Here is a 15,597-nt window from a genome sequence, read left to right on the forward strand (position 1 = left end):
AGGACTAAAACAGGACTAAAACAGGACTAAACCAGTACAAAACCAGGGCTAAACCAGGACTAAACCAGGACTAAACCGGGTCTAAACCGGGTTTAAACCAGGTCTAAACCAGGGCTAAACCAGGGCTAAACCAGGACTAAACCAGGACTAAACCAGGACTAAACCAGGACTAAACCGGGTCTAAACCAGGACTAAACCAGGACTAAACCAGGACTAAACCAGGACTAAACCAGGTCTAAACCAGGTCTAAACCGGGACTAAACCAGGTCTAAACCAGGACTAAACCAGGACTAAACCAGGACTAAACCAGGACTAAACCAGGACTAAACCAGGTCTAAACCAGGACTAAACCAGGACTAAACCAGGACTAAACCAGGACTAAACCAGGACTAAACCAGGACTAAACCAGGTCTAAACCAGGTCTAGACCGGGACTAAACCAGGACTAAACGGGGTCCAAACCAGGACTAAACGGGACGAAAACAGGACTAAATCTGGACTAAACCAGGTCTAAACCAGGGCTAAACCAGGACTAAACCAGGTCTAAACCGGGACTAAACCAGGACTAAACGGGGTCCAAACCAAGACTAAACAGGACTAAAACAGGACTAAAACAGGACTAAACCAGGGCTAAACCAGGACTAAACCAGGACTAAACTAGTACTAAACCAGGGCTAAACCAGGACTAAACCAGGACTAAACCGGGTCTAAACCGGGTTTAAACCAGGTCTAAACCAGGTCTAAACCAGGGCTAAACCAGGGCTAAACCAGGGCTAAACCAGGACTAAACCAGGACTAAACCAGGAATAAAAACGGACTAAACTAGTACTAAACCAGGGCTAAACCAGGACTAAACCAGGACTAAACCGGGTCTAAACCGGGTTTAAACCAGGTCTAAACCAGGTCTAAACCAGGGCTAAACCAGGGCTAAACCAGGGCTAAACCAGGACTAAACCAGGACTGAACCAGGAATAAAACAGGACTAAACCAGGACTAAACCGGGTCTAAACCAGGACTAAACCAGGATTAAACCAGGACTGAACCGGGTCTAAACCAGGTCCAAACCAGGACTAAACCAGGGCTAAACCAGGACTAAACCGGGACTAAACCGGGACTAAACCGGGTCTAAACCAGGACTGAACCAGGACTGAACCAGGACTGAACCAGGACTGAACTAGGACTAAACCAGGACTAAACCGGGACTAAACCAGGACTAAATCAGGACTAAACAGGGTCCAAACCAGGACTAAACAGGACTAAAACAGGACTAAAACAGGACTAAACCAGTACAAAACCAGGGCTAAACCAGGACTAAACCAGGACTAAACCGGGTCTAAACCGGGTTTAAACCAGGTCTAAACCAGGGCTAAACCAGGGCTAAACCAGGACTAAACCAGGACTAAACCAGGACTAAACCAGGATTAAACCAGGACTGAACCAGGACTAAACCAGGACTAAACCGGGTCTAAACCAGGACTAAACCGAGTCTAAACCAGGACTAAACCAGGACTAAACCAGGACTAAACCAGGACTAAACCAGGACTAAACCAGGACTAAACCAGGTCTAAACCAGGTCTAAACCGGGACTAAACCAGGTCTAAACCAGGACTAAACCAGGACTAAACCAGGACTAAACCAGGACTAAACCAGGACTAAACCAGGTCTAAACCAGGACTAAACCAGGACTAAACCAGGACTAAACCAGGACTAAACCAGGACTAAACCAGGACTAAACCAGGTCTAAACCAGGTCTAGACCGGGACTAAATCAGGACTAAACGGGGTCCAAACCAGGACTAAACGGGACGAAAACAGGACTAAATCTGGACTAAACCAGGTCTAAACCAGGGCTAAACCAGGGCTAAACCAGGACTAAACCAGGAATAAAACAGGACTAAACCAGGACTAAACCGGGTCTAAACCAGGACTAAACCAGGATTAAACCAGGATTAAACCAGGACTAAACCGGGTCTAAACCAAGACTAAACAGGACTAAAACAGGACTAAACCAGGACTAAACCGGGTCTAAACCAAGACTAAACAGGACTAAACCAGGACTAAACTAGTACTAAACCAGGGCTAAACCAGGACTAAACCAGGACTAAACCGGGTCTAAACCGGGTTTAAACCAGGTCTAAACCAGGTCTAAACCAGGGCTAAACCAGGGCTAAACCAGGGCTAAACCAGGACTAAACCAGGACTAAACCAGGAATAAAAACGGACTAAACTAGTACTAAACCAGGGCTAAACCAGGACTAAACCAGGACTAAACCGGGTCTAAACCGGGTTTAAACCAGCTCTAAACCAGGTCTAAACCAGGGCTAAACCAGGGCTAAACCAGGGCTAAACCAGGACTAAACCAGGACTGAACCAGGAATAAAACAGGACTAAACCAGGACTAAACCGGGTCTAAACCAGGACTAAACCAGGATTAAACCAGGACTGAACCGGGTCTAAACCAGGTCCAAACCAGGACTAAACCAGGGCTAAACCAGGACTAAACCGGGACTAAACCGGGACTAAACCGGGTCTAAACCAGGACTGAACCAGGACTGAACCAGGACTGAACCAGGACTGAACTAGGACTAAACCAGGACTAAACCGGGACTAAACCAGGACTAAATCAGGACTAAACAGGGTCCAAACCAGGACTAAACAGGACTAAAACAGGACTAAAACAGGACTAAACCAGTACAAAACCAGGGCTAAACCAGGACTAAACCAGGACTAAACCGGGTCTAAACCGGGTTTAAACCAGGTCTAAACCAGGGCTAAACCAGGGCTAAACCAGGACTAAACCAGGACTAAACCAGGATTAAACCAGGACTGAACCAGGACTAAACCAGGACTAAACCGGGTCTAAACCAGGACTAAACCGAGTCTAAACCAGGACTAAACCAGGACTAAACCAGGACTAAACCAGGACTAAACCAGGACTAAACCAGGTCTAAACCAGGTCTAAACCGGGACTAAACCAGGTCTAAACCAGGACTAAACCAGGACTAAACCAGGACTAAACCAGGACTAAACCAGGTCTAAACCAGGACTAAACCAGGACTAAACCAGGACTAAACCAGGACTAAACCAGGACTAAACCAGGTCTAAACCAGGTCTAGACCGGGACTAAATCAGGACTAAACGGGGTCCAAACCAGGACTAAACGGGACGAAAACAGGACTAAATCTGGACTAAACCAGGTCTAAACCAGGGCTAAACCAGGGCTAAACCAGGACTAAACCAGGAATAAAACAGGACTAAACCAGGACTAAACCGGGTCTAAACCAGGACTAAACCAGGATTAAACCAGGATTAAACCAGGACTAAACCAGGTCTAAACCGGGACTAAACCAGGACTAAACGGGATCCAAACCAAGACTAAACAGGACTAAAACAGGACTAAACCAGGACTAAACCGGGTCTAAACCAGGACTAAACCAGGATTAAACCAGGATTAAACCGGGACTAAACCAGGACTAAACAGGACTAAAACAGGACTAAACCAGGGCTAAACCAGGACTAAACCAGGACTAAACCAGGACTAAACCGGGACTAAACCAGGACTAAACCAGGACTAAACCAGGTCTAAACCAGGACTAAACCGGGTCCAAACCAGGACTAAACCAGGACTAAATCAGGACTAAACCGGGTCTAAACCAGGACTAAACCAGGATTAAACCAGGACTAAACCAGGTCTAAACCGGGACTAAACCAGGACTAAACGGGGTCCAAACCAAGACTAAACAGGACTAAAACAGGACTAAAACAGGACTAAACCAGGGCTAAACCAGGACTAAACCAGGACTAAACTAGTACTAAACCAGGGCTAAACCAGGACTAAACCAGGACTAAACCGGGTCTAAACCGGGTTTAAACCAGGTCTAAACCAGGTCTAAACCAGGGCTAAACCAGGGCTAAACCAGGGCTAAACCAGGACTAAACCAGGACTAAACCAGGAATAAAAACGGACTAAACCAGGACTGAACCGGGTCTAAACCAGGACTAAACCAGGATTAAACCAGGACTGAACCGGGTCTAAACCAGGTCCAAACCAGTACTAAACCAGGGCTAAACCAGGACTAAACCGGGACTAAACCGGGACTAAACCGGGTCTAAACCAGGACTGAACCAGGACTGAACCAGGACTGAACCAGGACTAAACCAGGACTAAACCGGGACTAAACCAGGACTAAATCAGGACTAAACAGGGTCCAAACCAGGACTAAACAGGACTAAAACAGGACTAAAACAGGACTAAACCAGTACAAAACCAGGGCTAAACCAGGACTAAACCAGGACTAAACCGGGTCTAAACCGGGTTTAAACCAGGTCTAAACCAGGGCTAAACCAGGGCTAAACCAGGACTAAACCAGGACTAAACCAGGATTAAACCAGGACTGAACCAGGACTAAACCAGGACTAAACCGGGTCTAAACCAGGACTAAACCGAGTCTAAACCAGGACTAAACCAGGACTAAACCAGGACTAAACCAGGTCTAAACCAGGTCTAAACCGGGACTAAACCAGGACTAAACAGGGTCCAAACCAGGACTAAACGGGACGAAAACAGGACTAAATCTGGACTAAACCAGGTCTAAACCAGGGCTAAACCAGGGCTAAACCAGGACTAAACCAGGAATAAAACAGGACTAAACCAGGACTAAACCGGGTCTAAACCAGGACTAAACCAGGATTAAACCAGGATTAAACCAGGACTAAACCAGGACTAAACCAGGACTAAACGGGGTCCAAACCAAGACTAAACAGGACTAAAACAGGACTAAACCAGGGCTAAACCAGGACTAAACCAGGACTAAACCAGGACTAAACCGGGACTAAACCAGGACTAAACCAGGACTAAACCAGGTCTAAACCAGGACTAAACCAGGGCTAAACCAGGACTAAACCAGGAATAAAAACAGGACTAAACCAGGACTAAACCGGGTCCAAACCAGGACTAAACCAGGACTAAACCAGGACTAAACGGGGTCCAAACCAGGACTAAACAGGACTAAACCGGGACTAAACCAGGACTAAACCAGGACTAAACCAGGACTAAACCAGGACTAAACCAGGTCTAAACCAGGGCTAAACCAGGGCTAAACCAGGACTAAACCAGGACTAAACCAGGAATAAAAACAGGACTAAACCAGGACTAAACCGGGTCCAAACCAGGACTAAACCAGGACTAAACCAGGACTAAACGGGGTCCAAACCAGGACTAAACAGGACTAAACCAGGACTAAACCGGGTCTAAACCAGGACTAAACCAGGACTAAACCAGGACTAAACCAGGACTAAACCGGGTCTAAACCAGGACTAAACCAGGACTAAACCAGGACTAAACCGGGTCTAAACCAGGACTAAACCAGGACTAAAACAGGACTAAACCTGGACTAAACCAGGGCTAAACCAGGACTAAACCAGGACTAAACCAGGTCTAAACAAGCACTAAACCAGGACTAAACCAGGACTAAACCGGGTCTAAACCGGGTTTAAACCAGGTCTGAACCAGGTCTAAACCAGGAATAAAACAGGACTAAACCAGGACTAAACCGGGTCTAAACCAGGACTAAACCAGGATTAAACCAGGACTAAACCAGGTCTAAACCGGGACTAAACCAGGACTAAACGGGGTCCAAACCAGGACTAAACCAGGATTAAACCAGGACTAAACCAGGTCTAAACCAGGACTAAACCAGGATTAAACCAGGACTAAACCAGGTCTAAACAAGCACTAAACCAGGACTAAACCGGGTCTAAACCGGGTTTAAACCAGGTCTGAACCAGGTCTAAACCAGGAATAAAACAGGACTAAACCAGGACTAAACCGGGTCTAAACCAGGGCTAAACCAGGGCTAAACCAGGTCTAAACCAGGACTAAAACAGGAATAAAACAGGACTAAACCAGGACTAAACCAGGTCTAAACCAGGACTAAACCAGGATTAAACCAGGACTAAACCAGGTCTAAACCAGGACTAAACCAGGTCTAAACCGGGACTAAACCAGGACTAAACAGGGTCCAAACCAGGACTAAACAGGACTAAAACAGGACTAAACAGGACTAAACCGGGTCTAAACCAGGACTAAACCGGGTCTAAACCGGGTTTAAACCAGGTCTAAACCAGGACTAAACCAGGACTAAAACAGGACTAAACCAGGACTAAACCGGGACTAAACCAGGACTAAACGGGGTCCAAACCAGGACTAAACCAGGGCTAAACCAGGACTAAACTAGGACTAAACCGGGTCTAAACCGGGTTTAAACCAGGTCTAAACCAGGACTAAACCAGGACTAAACCGGGACTAAACCAGGACTAAACGGGGTCCAAACCAGGACTAAACCAGGGCTAAACCAGGACTAAACTAGGACTAAACCGGGTCTAAACCGGGTTTAAACCAGGTCTAAACCAGGACTAAACCAGGGCTAAACCAGGACTAAACTAGGACTAAACCGGGTCTAAACCGGGTTTAAACCAGGTCTAAACCAGGTCTAAACCGGGACTAAACCAGGACTAAACGGGGTCCAAACCAGGACTAAACCAGGGCTAAACCAGGACTAAACTAGGACTAAACCGGGTCTAAACCAGGACTAAACCAGGTCTAAACCAGGACTAAACCGGGTCTAAACCGGGTCTAAACCAGGTCTAAACCAGGACTAAATCAGGACTAAACCAGGACTAAACCAGGGCTAAACCAGAACTAAACCAGGAATAAACCAGGACTAAACCAGGACTAAACCAGGACTAAAACAGGACTAAACCAGGACTAAACCGGGTCTAAACCAGGACTAAACCAGGGCTAAACCAGGACTAAACTAGGACTAAACCGGGTCTAAACCGGGTTTAAACCAGGTCTGAACCAGGTCTAAACCAGGTCTAAACCGGGACTAAACCAGGACTAAACGGGGTCCAAACCAGGACTAAACCAGGGCTAAACCAGGACTAAACTAGGACTAAACCGGGTCTAAACCAGGACTAAACCAGGTCTAAACCAGGACTAAACCGGGTCTAAACCGGGTCTAAACCAGGTCTAAACCAGGACTAAATCAGGACTAAACCAGGACTAAACCAGAACTAAACCAGGAATAAACCAGGAATAAAACAGGACTAAACCGGGTCTAAACCAGGACTAAACCAGGACTAAACCAGGACTAAACCGGGTCTAAACCGGGTCTAAACCGGGTTTAAACCAGGTCCAAACCAGGTCTAAACCGGGTCTAAACCGGGTTTAAACCAGGTCTAAACCAGGTCTAAACCGGGTCTAAACCGGGTTTAAACCAGGTCTAAACCAGGTCTAAACCGGGTCTAAACCGGGTTTAAACCAGGTCTAAACCAGGTCTAAACCGGGTCTAAACCAGAACTAAACCAGGAATAAACCAGGAATAAAACAGGACTAAACCGGGTCTAAACCAGGACTAAACCAGGACTAAACCGGGTCTAAACCGGGTCTAAACCGGGTTTAAACCAGGTCCAAACCAGGTCTAAACCGGGTCTAAACCGGGTTTAAACCAGGTCTAAACCAGGTCTAAACCGGGTCTAAACCGGGTTTAAACCAGGTCTAAACCAGGTCTAAACCAGGTCTAAACCGGGTCTAAACCAGGACTAAACCAGGTCTAAACCAGGACTAAACCAGGACTAAATCAGGACTAAACCAGGACTAAATCAGGACTAAACCGGGTCTAAACCAGGTCTAAACCAGGATTAAACCAGCTCAGACGATTTGGAGGTCCGTATTTGGCCCACGAGCCATGAGTTGAATAGAACTGCATTAGAGTGAATATATCAACCATAAATTCAATTCAATTTATTTTTGTAACGCCTAAAAATCACAACAACAGTTTCCTCTGAGGGCGACAGTGAAAAACAGATCAAACAATGTCCGTGGGGACGAGGGACGATGTCCCAGAGTCCTCTGTCCTTAGCCCCGCCTTCTACAGGAAGAACTACAAAAAACCTCCTCGTGAAAGAGTCTAAACCTGGAGGAGTTCCACATGAAGGAGGATCTGACTCACACACAAACGACTGTTTCATTCTCAATGTTCTTGTGGCTGAAGCAGCTCTGGACCTTTGATTTATGACCTTTGATTCAAGCTCTTAAATAAATGATTGATTGATTTGAGTGAATATTTATTACGAACATTTCCGCACACTTTTATGTCATGTCAACAACTATTTTGCAAAACAAAAAAGAAACGTGATGAAAGGAAGCGAGAGGAATAAAAGTACATATTTACTGCCATTCAGTAACTATCAGTAAATCTGGTGCCGTCCTACAACATTTCACACATGAGTAACTGTCACTTTATGTCATTTATTTATATATTGTGCATTGTTTTGTCCGTCTGCGCAGACGACACTGGAGAAAATACACGAGCAAAATAATGACTTAAACGTTTTGAAGTACCTGTTTTAAAATAATGCTTTGGAGTAAAAAATAAATAAATAAAATAAAATAAATAAAACAAATAAAACAAATACAATAAATAAAACAAATAAAACAAATGAATAAAATGAATAAAATGAATAAAATGAATAAAATGAATAAAATGAATAAAATGAATAAAATAAATAAAAATAAATAAAAATAAATAAAAAATGAATTAAAATAAATAAATAAAATGAATAAAATATATGTATATATGTATAATAATAAATCAATTTAAAAATACATTAAAAAAATAGAAAAAATAAATGAATTAATTAAAAATAAATTAAAAGAATAAATTAAATAAACAGCAAATAACAACAGCGTTTACATCGGTGCCATCAGTTTATTGCATGAATTTCCGTATCATCAAACAGACAGATTTTGTGTGTGTTTTTGGATTTACCTCCCTGTTGTCGGCGACGATGATGAGCTCCACGTACTTGGTGGTGGTCTGCGCGTGACGCTTGTTCTGAGGAGACAAGAACCGGATTCAAGTGTGATGAAGGTGAAAAGTACAGGAGCCTGAAGAGGACACACTTCAGCCTCAGCCCACCGAGGCCGTCTGCCGTGAGAGTGCTAAACAATCAAGAGCACTTTGCAGAAAATAAGGACAAATTGTACTTTTCGGAGTCGTTTGCGGACGCTGCACTTTCATTCCTGCTGGAGCAATATTTAGTTTCAAGTAACAAAAGGTAAAAAACGTGAAGAAAAGTTAACTATTCGAAAAATTAAAGGGTTTGTGTCTTTTTTTAATTGAATTTCCGGCGTAGAAATGTCAGTTAATTTGCATTTCTATCAAGAACTATGGAAACAGTCCTATTTTCTAGCCTGAAATGTGAGTAAAACTATAATTGGAATGAAATAGAGCTGATTAAATGAAAGACTATTGTGTTTGAATCAGACTCTGACATTGCTCAGGTTTCTATTTGACAAAACCACCTTGATATTTCATATTTTGAGATAGTTTTGTGATAGTTTTGTGAGGTTTAATCCCAGTTTCTCCATTGAAGTCACGTCATGTTCCACTGCACCTTCTGCCTCTGGACTTCAGAATGTTTTTGTGTTTTAAAAAGGCCTTTAGTCACATTAAAGTATTATTATTATTACACTTTCCCTTCAGATATGATTTGTTTTTGTGGCTACTCTTTGGAAATACCGGCATATTTGCATTATTTAGCATCTGTCATCTCTCTGTAGCAGTTATGTTAATCATTAGTACTTTTTTACTTCTTCTTGAGTAATACTGTTTAAAATACTGTTTAAAGTAACTCTATCCAGTTGTTTTTCTTGCTGTCGTGGCCAATACTCAAGTTTAGCCAATAATTATATTAGATTTGAAGTGTATTTATTAACTTAAAAGTAAAAAAAGGTAAAATTTACAAATTATGTTTTTCACTTTGGTAAAAATATATTTTTTAAATGTATTTAAAGTAGATCTAAAGTAGTTTGAGTAACACTTTGGGAACAACATATTAAAGGTTGACTATAAAACACCTACACAGCTCATAATGTACGTGTAAGTGTGTTTTTATGTGTTTGTTAACTTCATTTGGAGATCCTGTTTTTGTTTGTTTGTTGTATCTTTGTTTTCTTTTTGAACAGAGTATCATATAAAAAGAGAGTTTTTCTCATTGGGTTTTCCCTGTATAAATAAAATAAATACATACAAATACTAAAATGCACAATAAGTTCTTAATTATGTTAGTGTTTATACATTTGTTTTATTCTAGATTTTCTTCCAATTAAAGTTGTGTTCATCAGCAGTATGAGAAATATATGCTTTTTTATACAATCTAATCTGAATAAGCATTTTATAAATACTAATTAAGAGTTAAAATTCAAATTTCCACTGAGTTAACGACTAATATGTATGTCATTGTTGGTCTTATTGTTCTTTTATTTCCATTTTACACATCATTTTGTTAAAAAAAGACACATCTGACGTAGTAAAAGTAGTAAAACAACCGTAGTTTGGTGGAAGTTACTCTACAACTGATATTATTTAAAAAACAAAGTGCCTTTTCTTGACTAAACCTTTTGCTTATTTCCTCCATCAGAACCGTAAAGTCTTAACCAATAGAAGCAACAAAAAAAACAAAAAACTGACATTATTTTGAGATATAACAATTTGCTTCTTTCTGAAAAGGCAGAATAACAGCTCCGGCGTTGATTTGTGTCGCCGCCGTAACATCTTTTACGATCCACTTACAGTCAGTGCAAAAGTTCAGCAAAACAACTGAGAAATATACGGCGCAGTAGAAACATGGACTCTGTCTTATTACTGAGATTTAAAGAAGGAGCTGGTGTGAAACTGTGATGTCATGATGTACTTTAGAACACAAACTGACCCTGTGTGTTATCTCTGTTACGTCTCTGTTATCACAGTAACACTGACGTTTATGAAGAAATGATCCTGTGGAATGTCCTGGACGCTCAGGGTGTTTGTGCTGAGGGTCTGGTCTCCTGTAGTGGAGACTCAGAGGTCAACGTGACTGAGAACAAATTCAGTTCAGTTCTCTGGCCTCTGCATCTGTGTCTGCAGCTCTGCAGCGCTGCAGCTCTGCAGCTCTGCTGCTCTGCAGCTCTGCAGCTCTGCACTCTGCAGCTCTTATCTGCTCCTCCAGACATAAGCCCGGGCCCTGTAAACCCTGCAGAGCGCTACATGACACACAACTGCAGTTTAATTGAGACACAAGTGAACGGAACATTTTGGTTGATACAATTCTACTTATAAAATAAAATAAAATAGTTCTCGTGGTTCATCTTGTTTTTACCCAGTGTGTTCTTGAGCTATTGCCTTTACATTATTTTACAAACAGAATCCATTAAATATTTAGGTGTTTTAGCTCCTCCATAAACGACTGGCTCTGGAGAAAAATACTATCAATACTGACTATTTGAGCCACTCGCCTCAGGAGGCCACTCCCCTCAGGCAGGAGGCCACTCCCCTCAGGAGGCCACTCCCCTCAGGAGGCCACTCCCCTCAGGCAGGAGGCCACTCCCCTCAGGAGGCCACTCCCCTCAGGAGGCCACTCCCCTCAGGCAGGAGGCCACTCCCCTCAGGAGGCCACTCCCCTCAGGAGGCCACTCCCCTCAGGAGGCCACTCCCCTCAGGCAGGAGGCCACTCCCCTCAGGAGGCCACTCCCCTCAGGAGGCCACTCCCCTCAGGAGGCCACTCCCCTCAGGCAGGAGGCCACTCCCCTCAGTAGGCCACTCCCCTCAGGAGGCCACTCCCCTCAGGCAGGAGGCCACTCCCCTCAGGAGGCCACTCCCCTCAGGAGGCCACTCCCCTCAGGCAGGAGGCCACTCCCCTCAGACAGGAGGCCACTCCCCTCAGGCAGGAGGCCACTCCCCTCAGGCAGGAGGCCACTCCCACTCCCCTCAGGCAGGAGGCCACTCCCCTCAGGCAGGAGGCCACTCCCCTCAGGCAGGAGGCCACTCCCCTCAGGCAGGAGGCCACTCCCCTCAGACAGACCCTCCCACCACAACAACAGTTTCTGTCCCTGTCGTGAACAATTATTCAAACCATTAATCTTTCCTCATTCAGCTCATTTTCTGCTCAATCCTGAAAAACTAACTTGTTTATTTATTCAGACCAAGTCTATTTTCTTTTTTTTTTTGCAAATTCAAGTTTTTATGCATGGCCTTTTTAGATATATTTTGCAACTATTATTATTCATCAAGGCCAAAGCAAGAACAATGACACGTTTATTATTGTGTCCTTGAGCCAAACATACTTGTTTTAAAGCTGCACTTTTCAGTCAGAGGTTCCACCACATTCACTTGGCCAAGATGAATTCTTCTGATTTTTGAGAGTTCACAAACTTGAGAAGTCTCCCGCTGTGACGCTCGATTGTGATTGGGCCGCTGGTCTTTTCTGGTCCAATCACAGCGCAGCAAAACAAACATGGAGGCACCGGCAGACGTGCTGTGGCTCATTTTAGCATCAATACAAGCGAGTTTTCTGCTTCTTTCGCTGTGGTGAGGCTTCGCTCTGGATTCAGAGCGACACAAATCAATCAGACGTGAGCCGCTTCACCACCATCTGCTTTTCTCCTCAGAAACATGATTTATTCACCTGAAATGTTCCATAGTATGAGCTGAAACTTAACTTATGTCCATGGAGACGAGCAGATGAGAGGTTTAGCCCAGTCACGGTCAGAATGCGTCTTATTCAAATGGCTTTTTGAGCAATAACGACACCTTTGATTGAGTAAATGCAAGAACAATGTACATAAAGCCATACTGCGGAACATTCCAGGCACAGGGATGATATCTGGGATGATAAGTGATGCAGACACACATACGTACATTTGTCATGTCCATAAAACTCTGGAATAGAGAGAAAAGAGGTTGTCGACGGGTCAGAAGCTGCAGTCGAGTAATATCATCACCACATAACAACGTTTCATACTTTATGCGATGTAATAAACCGTCCGCACCTGCCAGTCCGGGTGAGAAAGCCATATTCTGTTTATTCTGGTATTGCATGTATCAGATGCAGATTGAAGGTGGAATGGGCAGAATAACTGCTCCTGATCTGATAAAACCAAGGAACAGCCATTATATTTTACAGTCAATTACAGGATATGTTATAGTCGTGCCTCAGGACGGTTTCTATTGTCGTTTCATTCCCTTGTTATTGTCTTTTGTGTTTCTTTGTATTGAGACGGTGCAATAAAGACGGCCGTTTGAATTAGTGCTGTTTTGAAAAAAGCCTCTAAAATTAGACTGTTTTACATAATACTTGAATCCACTGTCAACAGCCGGTAAAACAAACAAACAAAAAACATCCAAATTAAAGGCAAATTGGCAAATCAAACCGTCTTTTATGGGATTGTGCTCATTTAAAGTGACGTATGACAAGTTTTTTCGATTTTGTAATTGTGACTTTATTTGTTGTATTTATACCTGTTGAACATATAAATGATAGTTTTACACCGATCGAGCAGGTATTTGTGGAGAAAACTTTGAAAAACCTGTAGAAAAATGACAGGAAGTGACATCACACCAGGGACACTCATACAGGAAGTGACATCACACCAGGGACACTCATACAGGAAATGACATCACACCAGGGACACTCATACAGGAAGTGACATCACACCAGGGACACTCATACAGGAAGTGACATCACACCAGGGAAACTCATACAGGAAATGACATCACACCAGGGACACTCATGCAGGAAATGACATCACACCAGGGACACTCATACAGGAAATGACATCACACCAGGGACACTCATACAGGAAATGACATCACACCAGGGACACTCATACAGGAAATGACATCACACCAGGGACACTCATGCAGGAAATGACATCACACCAGGGACACTCATACAGGAAATGACATCACACCAGGGACACTCATACAGGAAATGACATCACACCAGGGACACTCATACAGGAAGTGACATCACACCAGGGGCACTCATACAGGAAGTGACATCACACCAGGGACACTCATACAGGAAATGACATCACACCAGGGACACTCATACAGGAAATGACATCACACCAGGGACACTCATACAGGAAATGACATCACACCAGGGACACTCATACAGGAAGTGACATCACACCAGGGACACTCATACAGGAAATGACATCACACCAGGGACACTCATGCAGGAAATGACATCACACCAGGGACACTCATAAAGGAAATGACATCACACCAGGGACACTCATACAGGAAGTGACATCCCACCAGGGACACTCATACAGGAAGTGACATCACACCAGGGACACTCATACAGGAAATGACATCACACCATGGACACTCATACAGGAAGTGACATCACACCAGGGACACTCATACAGGAAGTGACATCACACCAGGGACACTCATACAGGAAATGACATCACACCAGGGACACTCATACAGGAAATGACATCACACCAGGGACACTCATACAGGAAATGACATCACACCAGGGACACTCATACAGGAAATGACATCACACCAGGGACACTCATAAAGGAAATGACATCACACCAGGGACACTCATACAGGAAGTGACATCACACCAGGGACACTCATACAGGAAATGACATCACACCAGGGACACTCATACAGGAAGTGACATCACACCAGGGACACTCATACAGGAAGTGACATCACACCAGGGACACTCATACAGGAAGTGACATCACACCAGGGACACTCATACAGGAAGTGACATCACACCAGGGACACTCATGCAGGAAATGACATCACACCAGGGACACTCATGCAGGAAATGACATCACACCAGGGACACTCATGCAGGAAATGACATCACACCAGGGACACTCATACAGGAAATGACATCACACCAGGGACACTCATACAGGAAATGACATCACACCAGGGACACTCATACAGGAAATGACATCACACCAGGGACACTCATACAGGAAATGACATCACACCAGGGACACTCATACAGGAAATGACATCACACCAGGGACACTCATACAGGAAATGACATCACACCAGGGACACTCATACAGGAAATGACATCACACCAGGGACAGTCATACAGGAAATGACATCACACCAGGGACACTCATACAGGAAGTGACATCCCACCAGGGACACTCATACAGGAAGTGACATCACACCAGGGACACTCATACAGGAAGTGACATCCCACCAGGGACACTCATACAGGAAATGACATTACACCATGGACACTCATACAGGAAGTGACATCACACCAGGGACACTCATACAGGAAGTGACATCACACCAGGGACACTCATACAGGAAATGACATCACACCAGGGACACTCATACAGGAAATGACATCACACCAGGGACACTCATACAGGAAGTGACATCACACCAGGGACACTCATACAGGAAGTGACATCACACCAGGGACACTCATACAGGAAGTGACATCACACCAGGGACACTCATAAAGGAAATGAGATCACACCAGGGATAGTCATACAGGAAATGACATCACACCAGGGACACTCATACAGGAAGTAACATCACACCAGGGACACTCATACAGGAAATGACATCACACCAGGAACACTCATACAGGAAATGACATCACACCAGGGACACTTATACAGGAAGTGACATCACACCAGGGACACTCATACAGGAAGTGACATCACACCAGGGACACTCATACAGGAAGTGACATCACACCAGGGACACTCATAC

At 44.0% G+C, this 15,597-nt stretch overlaps 1 protein-coding gene across 1 annotated transcript in view; it reads right to left on the reverse strand.

Annotated features, from left to right (window-relative positions):
* The window catches only part of LOC140369454 (disintegrin and metalloproteinase domain-containing protein 12-like), a 153,168-nt gene that overhangs the window by 108,968 nt on the left and 28,603 nt on the right, over positions 1-15,597 (reverse strand). The window contains exon 6 of the mRNA XM_072456802.1: positions 8,830-8,895. Coding sequence (XP_072312903.1) covers positions 8,830-8,895 — 66 coding nt within the window. The remainder of the gene's footprint in view (positions 1-8,829; positions 8,896-15,597) is intronic.

The sequence above is a fragment of the Eucyclogobius newberryi genome, unplaced genomic scaffold (genome assembly GCF_026437365.1).
Source record: "Eucyclogobius newberryi isolate DKJ021-1_F unplaced genomic scaffold, fEucNew1.0.hap1 SCAF_20, whole genome shotgun sequence".
NCBI lineage: Eukaryota > Metazoa > Chordata > Actinopteri > Gobiiformes > Gobiidae > Eucyclogobius > Eucyclogobius newberryi.